Raw genomic sequence first — 14,621 nt, forward strand, 5'->3', positions numbered from 1 at the left:
CATCCCTTATAACCTAAGCATTCTTCAATAGTATAGTATATTAAGGCACACAAAATTACTATTTGATGGCAATAAGAATTGAAAATAGTTATCTAAATAAAAAAAGAAGGTAGAGTAGGAAATCAAATCATCTTTTGTGGCAATGAAAATAAAGGCATGGATGGCAAAGGGTCCAGTGAAGGAAATGTGTAAGGGAGTTAAATGCCCTCCCATAGGGGAAGTTTTGAATATGAAGGATCAAGGATTTAATTTTGGGAAGGACCAGAGTTGGAGGATGATGGGGGAGAAGGAAGAAGATGCAAGGGATAAGGAAAGAAGATGATAAAATTTTAAATATTAAGGATGTACAATGAATAGAGAATCAATGCATCAGGGTATAAAATATTAAAAAATCCCTAGCCTAGAGGGTCAATTCACCCTGTCATTTGATCTCACCAAGTGAAAGAAAGATTTCTATAGTACCCTTCCCTAAAGGACATGGTTTCTCAGACAGATGGAGGAAGCAAACATATTCAAGTCGATTTGAGGAGGAAGCAGCTGATGCTGCAAGACTCACTGCCCTACAGCTCTGGGGAGGAGGTTTGTGTTCGAGGTTGAAGCACTGTGGGAGGATAGCTGTTATACTGCTGACAGTAATAATCTCCTGAATCTTCAGGCTGGAATCTACTGATGGTGAGAGTGAAATCTGTCCCAGACCCACTGCCACTGAATCGATCAGGGACCCCAGATGGCCGGTTTGATGTATAATAGATGAGCAGTTTAGGAGCCTGTCCTGATTTCTGCTGGTACCAGGCTAAGTTGCTGCTAACACTCTGACTGGCCTTGCACTTGAGGGTGACGGTCTCTCCTGCAGATGCAGCCACAGAGCCTGGAGACTGGGTCATCACGATGGCCCCACTGGTACCTGCAACCAGAAAAGAATATAGAGGATACATTAAATCATGAATGTATAAAATATGTATCTAAATAGGTATCTAAATGTAGGTTTTCTTATTTATCATATATATTCAGATCTGCTTTAGATGAAATGGTTTCCTCACTCTGCATGTTAAAAGCATTCTCCAAATTTATAAAGATAATACTCTTCTAAACCTCTCACCTGAGGCCCAGAGCACCAGCAGGATGAGCAGTTGGGAATGTGGCATCATCTTGCTCACCCGACTGATGTCCCCATCTCCAGGGAAACTGCATTAATAGAGCTCTGAGCAGACAACCAAGTCCCCGAGGAGCATATGCAAATCAATAGAGAGTATAAAGGCAAATGTTCCTGTGCAGTGAGTTGTAAAGATAAATAGTGGAAGGAGATAAAAATATCAAGACCACAGGAAATGTAACTACTCACCTGCTAAAGGCAATTAATCAACTTAGCACCACTATTTTCAACAATATTCAGCACAATTCAGAAAATGAAATATTTTATCAGCAATTGTACTCTTTCAAATCAACTGTGCCCATCTTGAAAACAAAAGGAATTTGTAAGAAAATACATACATTTGTAAGTGTAATATCGTAACTTAAATAAAAGTTATAAATATGGTGCCAAAACCTAGGTGGAATATACTCATATCATTGGATAGATTAAGATGTAGTGCACGTATGTACATCTATCTCAGTCTATTCTAAATTTTAAACAGATATTTGAATCTCTTCTTCAACATCCCAAGGGAACCTCACTTAACATATCCCAATCTAGTCCTCTGCATTGCCCTTAGTGCAGTATTACCCTCAGAAATGAGTCACCAAATACTTACAAGTCACCCTTAGGACTATCATTTTAGTCGACCACTTTCTAAAATCACTTATGTAGTGATTAGGAGACATGAAGTGTAACACCTCCACCTAGTGGTCATACGTAAAATGGCTTCAGTTCAAAAGGTCTGATAGAGCATTTCTTCATTTATTCCTACCCAAAACGAATGATACTTTTAGAATTATGCAAATAACACCATCATGAACACTTCTAGGCATAGGATCTTAAATTAGGTACAAGTATAACGATTCATTTTACTGAGAGGTTACAGAGTAAACAAGTAACATTTCTGCAGCCATTACTAACCTGCTTCTTTGAGATTTCCTCCTCTGAGCTAAGCTGTTACTCAGGAAAGGTAGGGCCATGTGAACCTGGTCCATTTCAGGATCAACCCTCTGCACGAACAGTTAGAGGTAAGAGAAAATTTAGGACACTTTAACAATTATATGAATAAAAAATTCTTCCACAACTATGAGTATATCTTTTCCTGCAGACTTTTTCCAAAATTCCTAAGAGGTTTTCCTTGATGGAGAATGACCTAAGGCATGTATTGTTCTAATTCTAATTAATAAGTTCATTTCCTGTACTTTGTCTCCTTATGAGCACTTTACCTTAGGAGGGGTCCCCTCCCAGCATTCAGGAATGGTGCTGCAGACGCCCACATCATCAGGGAAGGCATTCCTTATCAGTTATCTGCCCTGTTCTTAGTTCACCATGTATTTATATTTAGAAGATGTTAAAAATTAATTCAGGTTTGCTCTTTCCACCCTTTTATTTTTTCCTCCTCTTCCATGAAGTTGCATTTAATATACATTCTTAAATTTGCTTATTTTGCTTGAATTTCTACTACTTAATTGATAGGCTTTCCTGCATCAGTGCAATATCATTTCCTTCCCATTCTTACACATTCAAAAATTTAAAGCCATCATGGATGACAGGATAACAAATGAGGACGTGTCATGAAGGGTAACTGTGCCAGAGGGGTCCACGTAAAATGTGAAGTAAGGAAATGTTGTCTTCAAGTAGGGGACAGTTGACCTAATGCGTGAATAGATGAGGGGGCTGGAATTCAAAGCCCAGTGCAGAGCACTTCAGAAAATGAACAGGACTTGGGAAAAGATGGTCCTGGGTATTTAAGAAAGACTAATGAAACAGAGTGTGAAAGCAGAACATGCATGTTCCAAGGGGAATATTAATTCGATGGAAGTATGATTAGGTTATGTACTATGAGAATCCATGGAACAAGAGTTTGAATTAATTTTTCATTTTAGCAGGTACTTGTGGGTCATTTTACAAGCTATAACTCTCCAAAGATGCAGACACAGTGGAAGCCACTAACGTTTCAGTGCAGCTGGAAAACAAGCTTTCTGTCATATAATGATTTTTAAAAGTGAAATTTTCCAAATGCTCTCCCAATCTCAAAGATCCAATTTAGGCCCAATCAGTCTTTGATAAGTGATGTAAAAGGAACACATTGTGTTAGGAGGAATTCTAAAAAAGACTGGGGACTCCAGTCCCTAGTACATTCACACCTTCTCTCATTTGTTGACACACTGTTCAGGTGCTGCTGTGATGTGATTTTGCAGATATCATTAAATCTATTAACTTTAAGAAGGGGGCTCCATTAAATCTTGTTCTGCTGGTCAGAGAGAAAGAGCCCAGAGAAATTTATAAATAATTAGTATTTGAAATGGAAGAATACATCTGAAGTTGGTTGTGGAGTTCCAGGGGACCATTTGTCAAGGAATGCAGGCAGGCTCTAGGAGGAGAGAGCTGACAGCCAGCAAGGACACGGGATCTCAGCACTGCCACCTGAGGAACTGCTTCTGCCAAATGCCATGAGCTTGAAGAGACCGCTGTGCTCTGGACAGAAGGCAGCCCTATTTAACCATGTAGGAACCTGAGAAGAAAACCATCAACACTGGACCCAGACTACTGATCTACAAAACTCTGACCCAATAAATTGCTAATTATTTATGAAATAAGAGTAAAGTTATAAATATATACATATATATATTCAAATAACCACATGTGAAAAGGGAAGTCATAAATCCAGATACAAGAGTTATCATCCCATTTAGCTCATTATTGAATGATGCTGACACATGTTTCTTCTCATGAAATGTGATGTGCTTTATGCCACTTTTACCCACAGATGATTTCCTGATGTTTACCATATCATAGGGTCAGGGCTGAATACTGTGCTATGAAAATACAGGTAAGAGCAGAACTAGCTTGTCCCCTCTGTTTCCATGGCCATGTTCTCTGACAGCTGAAGAAATTCTAGACAGGGCTGTTGGTAAAAGGCCAGTGCACTGGGGACATCCCAGGTAGACCTGAACCAAGCTGCTGTCTTCACATTTGCTTAAGACGAGATGACTCATTCCTTTCACCTGGGACAAAATGGGAATGTTGCATGTTGTCTTGATCTAAGAGATAAACTGTATTATGCTTTAATTTATTTAGAATTTACAATTCTACATGCTTTATTTAATTTTGTATACTCCTGTTGTTCAAGTGACCAAAAAAATCTCAGTTAATTATATATAAAATCAACTTAGCAAGTACGCACAGCTCACCCTTCCCCATGAACTTGCCAGGGGGCAGTCAAGCCAAGTGCTGCTGTTACAGACATGAAATCAGGCTGATCAATATATGAGGCACAATTCATATGCAGCCAGACCTAATATGCTTCAGGTTCTCAAACAATTCTACATTATCTAAGGGATTCTTGTTCCCCAGTACAGATACAGGGCCCCAGTGAATGTGCTCAATTCATTTGGGCAGGAATGGATGAAAGTAATGTGTTAGCAAAATCTTAATATGAAGGCAAAATTAATCTTTAAACTGGAAATGATGAGATTTGTTGTTAAATGCATAGACTATTGATGTACAGAATAAAACATTATGCTGTTCCCTTAAAATGCGAGCAATGCATTAGCAATGACCAAGACATTTTCAGTAAATGTCACACGATAATCCTATAATAGATTCATGGAAACCAAATGCATGTGGTGTCCTGAATTGGAATCCGGAAGGGGCACAGTACAGGAGTGAAAAATTAGATACATCTGAATGAAGTCTGGAGTATAGGTACTAAATTTGTACCAATGTAAATCTCTTAGATTGACAAATGTACCATGATTATGTAAGATGTAAATATTAGGGAAAAGTAGGTAATCGTGTGCAGGGACTCTCAGGACAACTTCAACAACTTATATAGGAATCTAACAGTATTTAAAAATAAAAACTTATTTAACAAAACATGTGGAGAGAGATATCTGTATAGTTGAGTGAACATTGTATTTAACCAAGTGAGGTCTGAAATGATGAGGTCATGTAAGATAATCCTACTCTAAAGCCAGACCCCATCTGCAGTGACATTAAAACACTTGCTCCAGACATTCAGCATCTCACTTGGCAAGTGCACAACTTGAATTAGTGATTTCTGACTCCTGATTTTCCTACTTAATTGGACCCTTTGGTCCAAACAAACGTACTTTAGAGCAAAATCTTCAACCAGGGTATGTGTCCCACTGGTAGGCAAAAAGATTTTTCCATGGCTGAAAATAGGTTTAATGGAATACATTTCTAGATCTTTGTATTCTGCTTAGATTCTTTCTTAAATTGGATTTTTCAAAGAACAGTCAAGTTGTGCTGCTGATTTTCCTTTCCCACTTCATGTGCACAATCACCATTTACTGCTTTAATAAGATAAGTGAGCACTCAACTTACCAGACGCATTTAAATGGGATCCAAAGAAATATGCAGTGAGAAATGCAGGGATTTTTCAGAAATCCACGTGGGTAAACATACAGAAAATGAATGACTCCAGAAACTGGCAACTCTCCTATGGTGCCAAAAATTTCATACCCAACAAACTGAAGGAAAATCTACTTGCGTTGTCAGACCAAATATTCCGACTTGCATCAGGGAATTTCAAAATTCATAGATTGAGTCCACCCTGTTTATTCTTGTTTTCTATATTTAATAACAACCTGATTGAAAACTTCCAGTTACTAATTGGATCTAGCTAAACAGTACAAGCTGGAATTTCCCACTTGTTTGAATAAAGGGATTAAGGAGTCCCAACTAATTTTGAGTATAATTTCAGAAAAATTTACATGATTTCTTTACAAAATGTTCATCAACATAGAAAGCACCTTGATTACTTTATGCGTTTGAACAAAGACTCAAAAATTGTTGGAAATTATACTATACTTAGCAACGAGAGAATGTGCGGAATGGATTATTTTGTTTTTATTCATTATCAAATTGTCTAAGTCCCTATTCAGTTATGCTGTGTGTGCATGTGTGAGCATTTGTGTACAGATATGTGTGCTTAGACATATATTTTAATATATATGTATTATAATATTTATGTATATAAACATTTGTAAATTTTGATCAGCTTAGTTTCTCTTTGAATGACTAGAATAACACAGGTTTCTTGGATCAAAATATGAAGAACTTTCTACCAAAATCAAATAAAAAAATCTCATCATCTTTGCATTCTTAAATAGGAAAGAAAATTATTCTTACCACCACATTTTGCTTTGCAGAAAACTTTCCTATCGTTATCACAGACATCGAACATTTGTCTTCAGTATTGAAGTTTTTACTGAATTTCCAATAGTACTAACAATAGGAGACATTGGACCTCCAGCAGAATGAATCTTCAGAAGCTTTTTCTCTCCCCTTCCACCCAGAATTGATGCCCACAAAGAACCTCAGAATGTGAAATCGGGTCACTACAGTTGGAGTTAGTTAAATTAAGATGAGGTCGTCCTGGAATAGGGGACCAAATCCAGGGGCTTGTGTCTTTCTTAGGAGGGGACGTGGAGACTGGAGCCACAGAGGAGGGCGGTGTGAAGACGGGCAGAGAGGCAGTTGCCCCCACACCAGGCACCACCAAGCACTGGGAGCCCCCAGGTGTGGAGGGACTCTCCTCGCACCCTCAAAGGCACTGCCTGCGCCGACACCTGGATTTTGAACCCTGGCCTCCAGAACTTTGAAGAAGATGCCCTTGGCTGTGCTGGTGCGCTCGTGCAGTGTCCATGCTGTCCAGGTGCTGCCCAGGCCCACCAGAGGCAGTGCACATGCACTGGCCACTGTGACCCCAGGTGCCAGCCAGGGTCAGTCCCAGAAGTACCTGCCTGTGAAAAAGGCTGTGAAAAAGGTCGAGGCCACTGTGACAGAGTCAGCATCACACCTGAGCAGCACAACCAAAGGGCCTGATGCTGGATCTCTTCTCTGGGGTCCCACAGGAGGGGAGGCTTATCTGGTGGCGCAGTGGAGGACATGGACAACCCCTTACCCTGCAGCTGCCAGGTGCCACTTCATCCTCCTGGGGGGCTGGAGATCAGGGTGTGCCCTCCAGGCCCTGGTGGTTTGGCTGTATGGTGGACTGCAGGGCCAGGAAGTGGCTCAACCAAATGCCATGGACAAAGTCTAGGACAGCACCTCGAGCAGGTTCATCCAGAAAGTTATTTAAAATATGATGAAAAATGAGCTCAGTATTGGCATTACACTATTTTCTAATGGAAGCATCTTAGGTTATTGATGGATAAGAGACATCATTGAACTGTTTGCAAAACCATTCTTTTTCTATTGGAGAAAAAGAAAGTCACTTTATATTTCATACTTGCCCCCCAAAAAACATGGAATTAAAGATAAACAAAATTAATTTAGAAGAACTCCCATTTGATCTAAATGAAATCTCACATGTCAGAGATACTTAAATACAACCTCAGCAGATACATGTGGTAAATTGGTGTTAGGAATAGTGCTATTGAAATAAAAGTTTCCCTGAGGTACAGATGCTAGTATTCTGTCACTCATGTTCTGGTTTCAATGAGGTTAGCCCTCCTATCATACTGTAAGTTTCAATAAACCTTTAGTGCAAGTTATAATTTTGTTATCTTCTACTCTTTGTAAAAAGGAAATCATTGAGATCTTCCCCGTGGCTCAAATGTGGCCCTTCTCTAAGCCACACTCAGCATATAAATTCATTACCTACATCCAATGTAGGACACAACTCAGAGGCATGAGCCTGCCTGGCAGTGAGGGATTACTACCAAACACCAAGCAGTGATGCAACTGGAAAAAGACCTTGAAAAAAAGGGGAAAGGCTAAAATGAGTTTATATATTTAAGAGACTTCACAGTGAGTTGGGAGGTCATTCCAGAGGTCCTGCTTATGCACATTTCCGCAGGATCTCATTGACAGCCCAAGTAAATATTGCCTTAAATAGCAGGGCACCCTAGAGCCATGGGACATCCAGACACTAAAGCAGGGCAAATAACTCAGCAGTTTGGTGCCCTGCCACTGAACCCTACTTCGGAAATTATCCTCCCCAGTGTGACAGAGATGGACTCAGTTTCCCTAAATATGGCCCTTCTACCCCTCCTATTTGAACCTAGAGTTAGTACTAGAGCTGATAAGATTATGCCCAAGACACAAAACTTTGGGCTGTCCACGTGACAGTAGTAACTGTTTATCTCAACAGTTACCAACACCTACTTTTGAGGTTATTGGACTCACCCAGGACAACTAACAAGGAGATGATGATGGACAATGAACATTTCAGTAAAAAAGAGAGTCTATACCTGCAAGCAATGTAGTCCCATCCATCTGCCACATGGGACCTAATCCCACTCTCAATTGGAGGCAGAGTTGGCATCACCATCCAAGAATCCTAAGGATTTGAGAATGAATGATGGACTAGATAGAGTAGACTTTCTGTTATTCTATTATAGATATGATTCTAGCAAAGGAAGAAATTTTCTCATTGGTATGGAGAACTGGGCACAGGAGTTTCTGAGAGGAGGGAGAGGGGAAAACAGGTTTCCTATGTGGGCATTTTCAGGATGTGGGAATCATCCTGAATGACACTGTAAAGACAGATACAGGCTATTGTATGTCTTGTCATAATTTACAAAATTGGTCAGAAGATAGTGTTAATTACAATGTAAACTAAAATCAATGCCAAGTGGCAATATTCCAAAATGTGTTCATCGATGATAACAAATATACCACAAAAAATAAGGATGTTGTTAATGTGGCAAAATGTGGAAGGGGTTGGGTGCAATTTTTTTGGTAAAATTTATGTAACATAAATATTTTGAAAACTTTTTTAAAGTATAAAAAAGATAGACCCATTTTTAAAAAGAAAGCTATTCATTAATTTTTGCTTTTGAGCATTTATTTTTCTTTTTTTATTGCTGCTAAAAAAGTTTTTTGAGAACAAAATGCTGGAGAGAAACAATAAAATGGTCACAATGGACACCATACACTAAAAGACAGAGCCACTTAAGCAAGGGAATTTATATTGCCCTTTATTATTTCCATAGCAGGACTCCTGTGTCTCTTCTCCAGCAAATATTTTACATTTGATTAACCTATAAGTTCCCATGTTTGCCACTATTTACACCAATTCCAACTTGGCATCTTCGTCCATCAGGGTGGACAACACAGACCCAGGGAGTGTACCCAAGAGAATGGGGGTTTTGAGATGCATCAAAAATTTCATCCAATATCTTCTAAGACTAGATGGAGTTACCTCTCCCAAGATGATAAGGAAATGGTGAGGAACACAAGAATTGTTGAAACAGATGTCTTCCAGACTTAACCACAATGTAGAGACAGCTCTGTTCTCTACACTGGGATCTCACTAACTAAGACCAGAGCAAAGGCTAGAAGCAAAAACATAAACAAGCAATTACTAAAACCACAATGATTTTTTAAATTGTAGCTATTAATGACACTTTCTAGTTAATAAAAATTTTGGAACAAATGTTAAACAGCAAAATACATGACAACAATTGATATAAAGATAGAGTTTTTCAGGCATTATTGAAAAGGGAAGGCCGAGAAATTGAACAAAAGAACTCAGTCTCTGAAAGTTGACCAATTACATAAACAACTAAGATCATTCGGCCTCTCAAATTAGCTGAATATCAGAATCAGGTGTCAAAATGCTTAGAAATATGAATCGTGAGTCACATTTGGACAAACTAGTCAGAATTTCCAGAATTGGAGTTTGGGAATCTGTCCTGACCAAAGTCACTGAATTTGTAGCCTGTCTGCACAAGTTCATGATTCAGCATTTAGAAACTAATGCTGCAACATATAAGCTGCCCAAACGACACCAAGGACAGAATTCAATGTTTTTATCATCATTTTATGAAGACTGAGATAAATAAAGCATAACATGATAATCATTACATTTATCTTAAAAGTAAAGAAATGACAAACTGGTTGAGGACTCAAAAATGAAGATGTGGTTTTGAAATTAAAGATCAATCTCTGACTTTATTGCAGTCTTGGCAAAAGCAGGAATATGCTAAGTGTTCAAGAGAACAGGCAAAAATATAGGTTACATCAGAAACTAGAGGATTCTGAGATGTGAGGATATATCTTTATTATGATAAAGACTCAGGACACAATACACTAAGAAGAAACAGCCACCTGTGGATTCTGAAAATGAAGACAGTGCCCAAATGTGGTCTTAGTGCCAGGCACTTCTCAAATATTTTACATATATAGACTCATTGAGCCTCACAACAATCCTAAAAAACATGAAACAGTTTTTATATACTTGTACCACACTGTAGTAAAGTAGCTTCAATTTCTAAGACTAGAAAGTGCCTGGACTATAAACGTAAACTTCATACTTTAGAGATCAAGGTCATAGAGAAAACTGTACTCATTTATTGATAGGTATACTTACAAAATAGAGTGGTTTTAGTAGGTGTATGAAAGAAAGAGGTGATTGCCATCTTCTGTGTATTGCTTTCTTATATTAAAATAAATCAATTTAATGGGTAGATATCAATAAAGCATGAATTCACCCAAAGGGTAAAATCAAACTTATCTGGTATAAATTTTATTTTAGCCTGATTTTTGCCTATTGATCCTCTATCCTAAAGCTCTACTGAAATTGTTTATTAATGTTAGCTAGGAATAAATATTCATGACCACTGTAGACTTCATTTCTGTAACTGGTCACATAGCAAAGTACATATTCATCACTACATTCTTCCACTACCTTCCACTACACATTCCTTTCACCCTCAACCAGCACCTCAGTTGGCCGTTTTTCTTTGCCTGATGGGATGACTCAAGTCTTCATTCCTGAAGATTCTTGGCCATTGATAGTCGTGCCTGGGTTGACTTGTTGCAGTGTTCCATTGACTTTAATCACAGAGCATGGGAATAAAAGGAGGTTCCCTAGGTCATCTGCATCACAGACAAACTCTTCCTGACCACCATTGTGTAGTAGCAGTCCTTTTCCTCTTGATAGGATCAATCACCCCAGCCAGTACAGTAATTCCCTCTTTCTCTTTTGATTCAGAGGTATGAAAAAACCAAAGTGAGCAGGCTGCAGTCGTACCTTCAAGATCAATGGAATCGTATTTGTGTTTCCTGGTGGAAGCACTCCTCCTTTTGGGACAAAGACCTGAAGACCAGTTGAGCTTAAGGTTGCAGGGACAGGAAACAAAAACTTTCCTCGTGGATCACAGGGATAATAGTGAGTGGTACCACTTGCATTTCCACCCCTTGATTCCAGGATTGTGAATCCCAGCTAGGAGAGAAATAGCACCATAGAGTGAATGCTGATTTAGAGCATACAAAGCTTCCTGGGAAGCATTGCCCCATCCCTGCAGGTACTGTCACCTACTTGACAAGGTAAGTGAGCTCTATTAGGATCAATACACTGAGATGGAAGAACCCTGTATTTTGTTGGGTTGATCTCCCATCCTCTCTCATCCAAAAGCCTGGCTATTCATTAAAAGCCATTATTATAATCCTACTACAAAAATACAGTATGAGGACTGTATGAGATTGCAAATAGTATTTGTGTAATAAGTATATGAATGAAAGGATAAATAAATAACATAAATTATGTCAACTTTATTTATAAGTAAAAGAATTCTAAGCAGTAAACTAATAAGTAATTTTAGATTTTTTTTGATATTTGTAAATTAGCAGAAATGAAAATAGGTTAGCATAGCCATAAATATTCAAGTGGAAATAAATTTTGATAAAGAGTAATGTTACCAAACGTGAAAAATATTTTGGGGATTAGTTCCCATGGATGCAAACAACAGAAATAGAGTGGGTTTTGCTAAGCAAAAATGAAAGTATAATATGAATATTGTGTGGCTTACAGATCTGATCACAAGTTGGGACAACATAGAAAATGTTTTGGAAGTCTGATGGCATTAACACAGTCTGGGACATCACAAAAGGAGAAAGACATGATCCCACTTCTACCACAGATGGATGGTGGACACTCCTGATGGCAACATCAATGCTGGATGCCAGTCATGAGACATTGGAGTTTGAAGAAATCTACTGCCACCATCATGGCAGAGGATTCAGTCTGATATATTTTAGACTCAGAGATGCATATTAGAAAAATTTCTACATATTATGTCCACATTCTGTGAATCTAACAACTGTAAAAAATTGCTAAATGCAATTACTTCTTTCCAACTTAGCATTAACAGAAAATTCAAGACAAGATATGACCTCTTCCCACATATAAATATATAAGTAAGGAGAAATAGAACCAGGAAGAAGGTGGCAGAGTAAGGAGCTCCTAGAGTCAGCTCATGCTGCAGGGCAGCTAGTAATCACCCAGAGCTATCTAAAGCACCTGTCTGTTGACTCCAGGAGACAGGAAGGTCATCCTGCAACATCATTGAAAGATTGGAAGGAGAATACTCCCCATCTGTGGTGAAGATTTGCGAGTAGGGCACTCCACATCCCAGAGATTAGTGCCCATCTTCCACTGGCTACACATGCTGCCTAAGGAGTGATTCCATGGCTGGCATTGGAAAGTCCACTTCCCAAAAATGGAGAAGGAAGAGATGATTGGGCAGCAATTTAAGATACTGATTAGTAAATACAGAGGGTTATATTATAATCCTAAGAAGAGCTAAAGTTTGTACCTGTCCAAGTCAAAAAGAAGCCAGTAACACCATTTTAACTCCTCCTCTGGCACAAGGGAAGCAGCATGTACTGAAAATCACAGTGCTGGTAGGGACCAACTTCTTTCCATCCTGACCAAATTGCCCTTGTAGCATAAACCCCAGCCCCACCTCTGGCAGAGACATAGCTGGAAAGGCATGCACCAGCCGATCCAGGAAAATATAGGCGACACAAAGGAGGCTGGTGATCATCCTATTTGGCCATGCAGGCTGCCTCAGGAGCTATCCTGTGACGGAATATGAATCTCCAATTCCCAAAAACAAGGAGGAAGAGATGGTTGACCACTGATTTCAGCTACTAATTACTAAATTTGGATGGCTAGAGTATAACTCTAAAAATAGCTAAGTTTTTAAAATGTCCAAGTCAGAAAATGACTGGTAGCCGCCATATTGACTATGCCTACAGCATGAGGACAAGCAGGTTCACTGAAAATCACCGTGATTGTAGGGACAGGTATCTTTCACCCAGGTTGGCCTGCAGCCCAAGCCTAGGATTCAGTCCCACCTCTTGTAGGGAGGAAGCTGTCGAGCCCTGCAATATTCTTTTCAGATAAATGATGGTGTATTTGGCTAACACTAACAGAAGAGCGTGATATGTATGGACAACTGCGATCATCTTGGACCTGTAATGCATAAATTGCTCCCCAAATCTGTAGCTCCATCCCAGTCCCAGGAAGCTGAGAAAGACACCTGAAGCTTCATAAGTCTCTCTGGGCAACCGCAGTCTAGAACTACACAACTTGGATTATTATACACAGAAGTAGCTTGGTCGGAAAACCTCGCAAGATGAAATGTGGAAAAAATTTCATAATTCCCTGGGGCACTGAGGGCAACTTGAGCCTCCACAGCTCACAACACCAAGTGCATCCTTGGCTCCTACAACACAAACAGCAAGGGAGAAAGGGCAAGAAAGCCCTAAACTAAAGAGAAAAAGTCCACCCTGAATGAATACTCTAGGATGCCAGACATCAAGGTACCAACAAAAAATTTCTGTCAACACCAAAAAAACAGGAAGATATGACCCAGTTAAAGCAGCAAGATAGGCCTCCAAATGACATAAAGGAGTTGAAACAACTAACCATAGATGTTCAAACAACTCTCCTTAATAAATTCATTGAGGTGGCTAAAGTAATTACATGTGTCATGGGTTTCCCAGAAAGAGAAGAGAAGGGAAAAGGGGCAGAAGGAATATTGGAAGTTATAATGGTTGAAAATATCCCAACCCTATTGAAAGACAGAGATTTCCATATCAAGAAGCACAACATACTCCCATACAAATAAACCAAGAGACCAGTTTTGCAGGACATACTAAAGGGTGTGCTACAACCTGAAACAGAAGACTGTAGAGAGAGACCTGGAAGAGCATAAAGAAATGAATATTTTATCAATAAAAGTAACTAAGAATATCAGAATAGTGGTGAAAATAATATGACAGAATTAAACAAATATTCAGGAATAAACTTAACCAATGATGTAAAGCACTTCTATCCAGAAAAATACAACTAATTGGTAAAAGAAATCAGAAAGACTTAAATAATTGAAAGAACATTCCATGCTCAAAGTTTAGAAAAACAAATATCATTAAGATGTCAATTTTACTCAAATTGATATACAGATTCAATACAATCCAGATAAAAATTCTACCAGAATTTTTAAATAAATGGAAAACATGATTACAATTTTATGGGGAAGGGTGAGCTGTCTTGAATAGGCAGAAGCATCTTAAAGAGGAAAAGCGAAGTTGGCAAACTCTCATGTCCAGAATTTAAATGGTATTACCTAGGTACCTTGGTAAAAACAGCATGCTACTGTCATAAAGACAAACACATAGACCAATGGAACAAAATTGATGGTTCAGAAGCAGACACTCACAT

The 14,621-nt window shown here is 38.8% G+C and overlaps 1 gene segment (V, D, J or C); it reads right to left on the minus strand.

Annotated features, from left to right (window-relative positions):
• Positions 1–560: 560 nt before the first annotated feature.
• Positions 561–1,173, minus strand: LOC139436716 (immunoglobulin kappa variable 3-15-like). The segment is given in 2 exon segments: positions 561–904; positions 1,100–1,173. Coding segments are annotated over 2 exon segments (393 nt in total).
• Between the last annotated feature and the right edge of the window lie 13,448 nt (positions 1,174–14,621).

The sequence above is a fragment of the Dasypus novemcinctus genome, chromosome 17, assembly GCF_030445035.2.
Source record: "Dasypus novemcinctus isolate mDasNov1 chromosome 17, mDasNov1.1.hap2, whole genome shotgun sequence".
Taxonomy (NCBI): domain Eukaryota; kingdom Metazoa; phylum Chordata; class Mammalia; order Cingulata; family Dasypodidae; genus Dasypus; species Dasypus novemcinctus.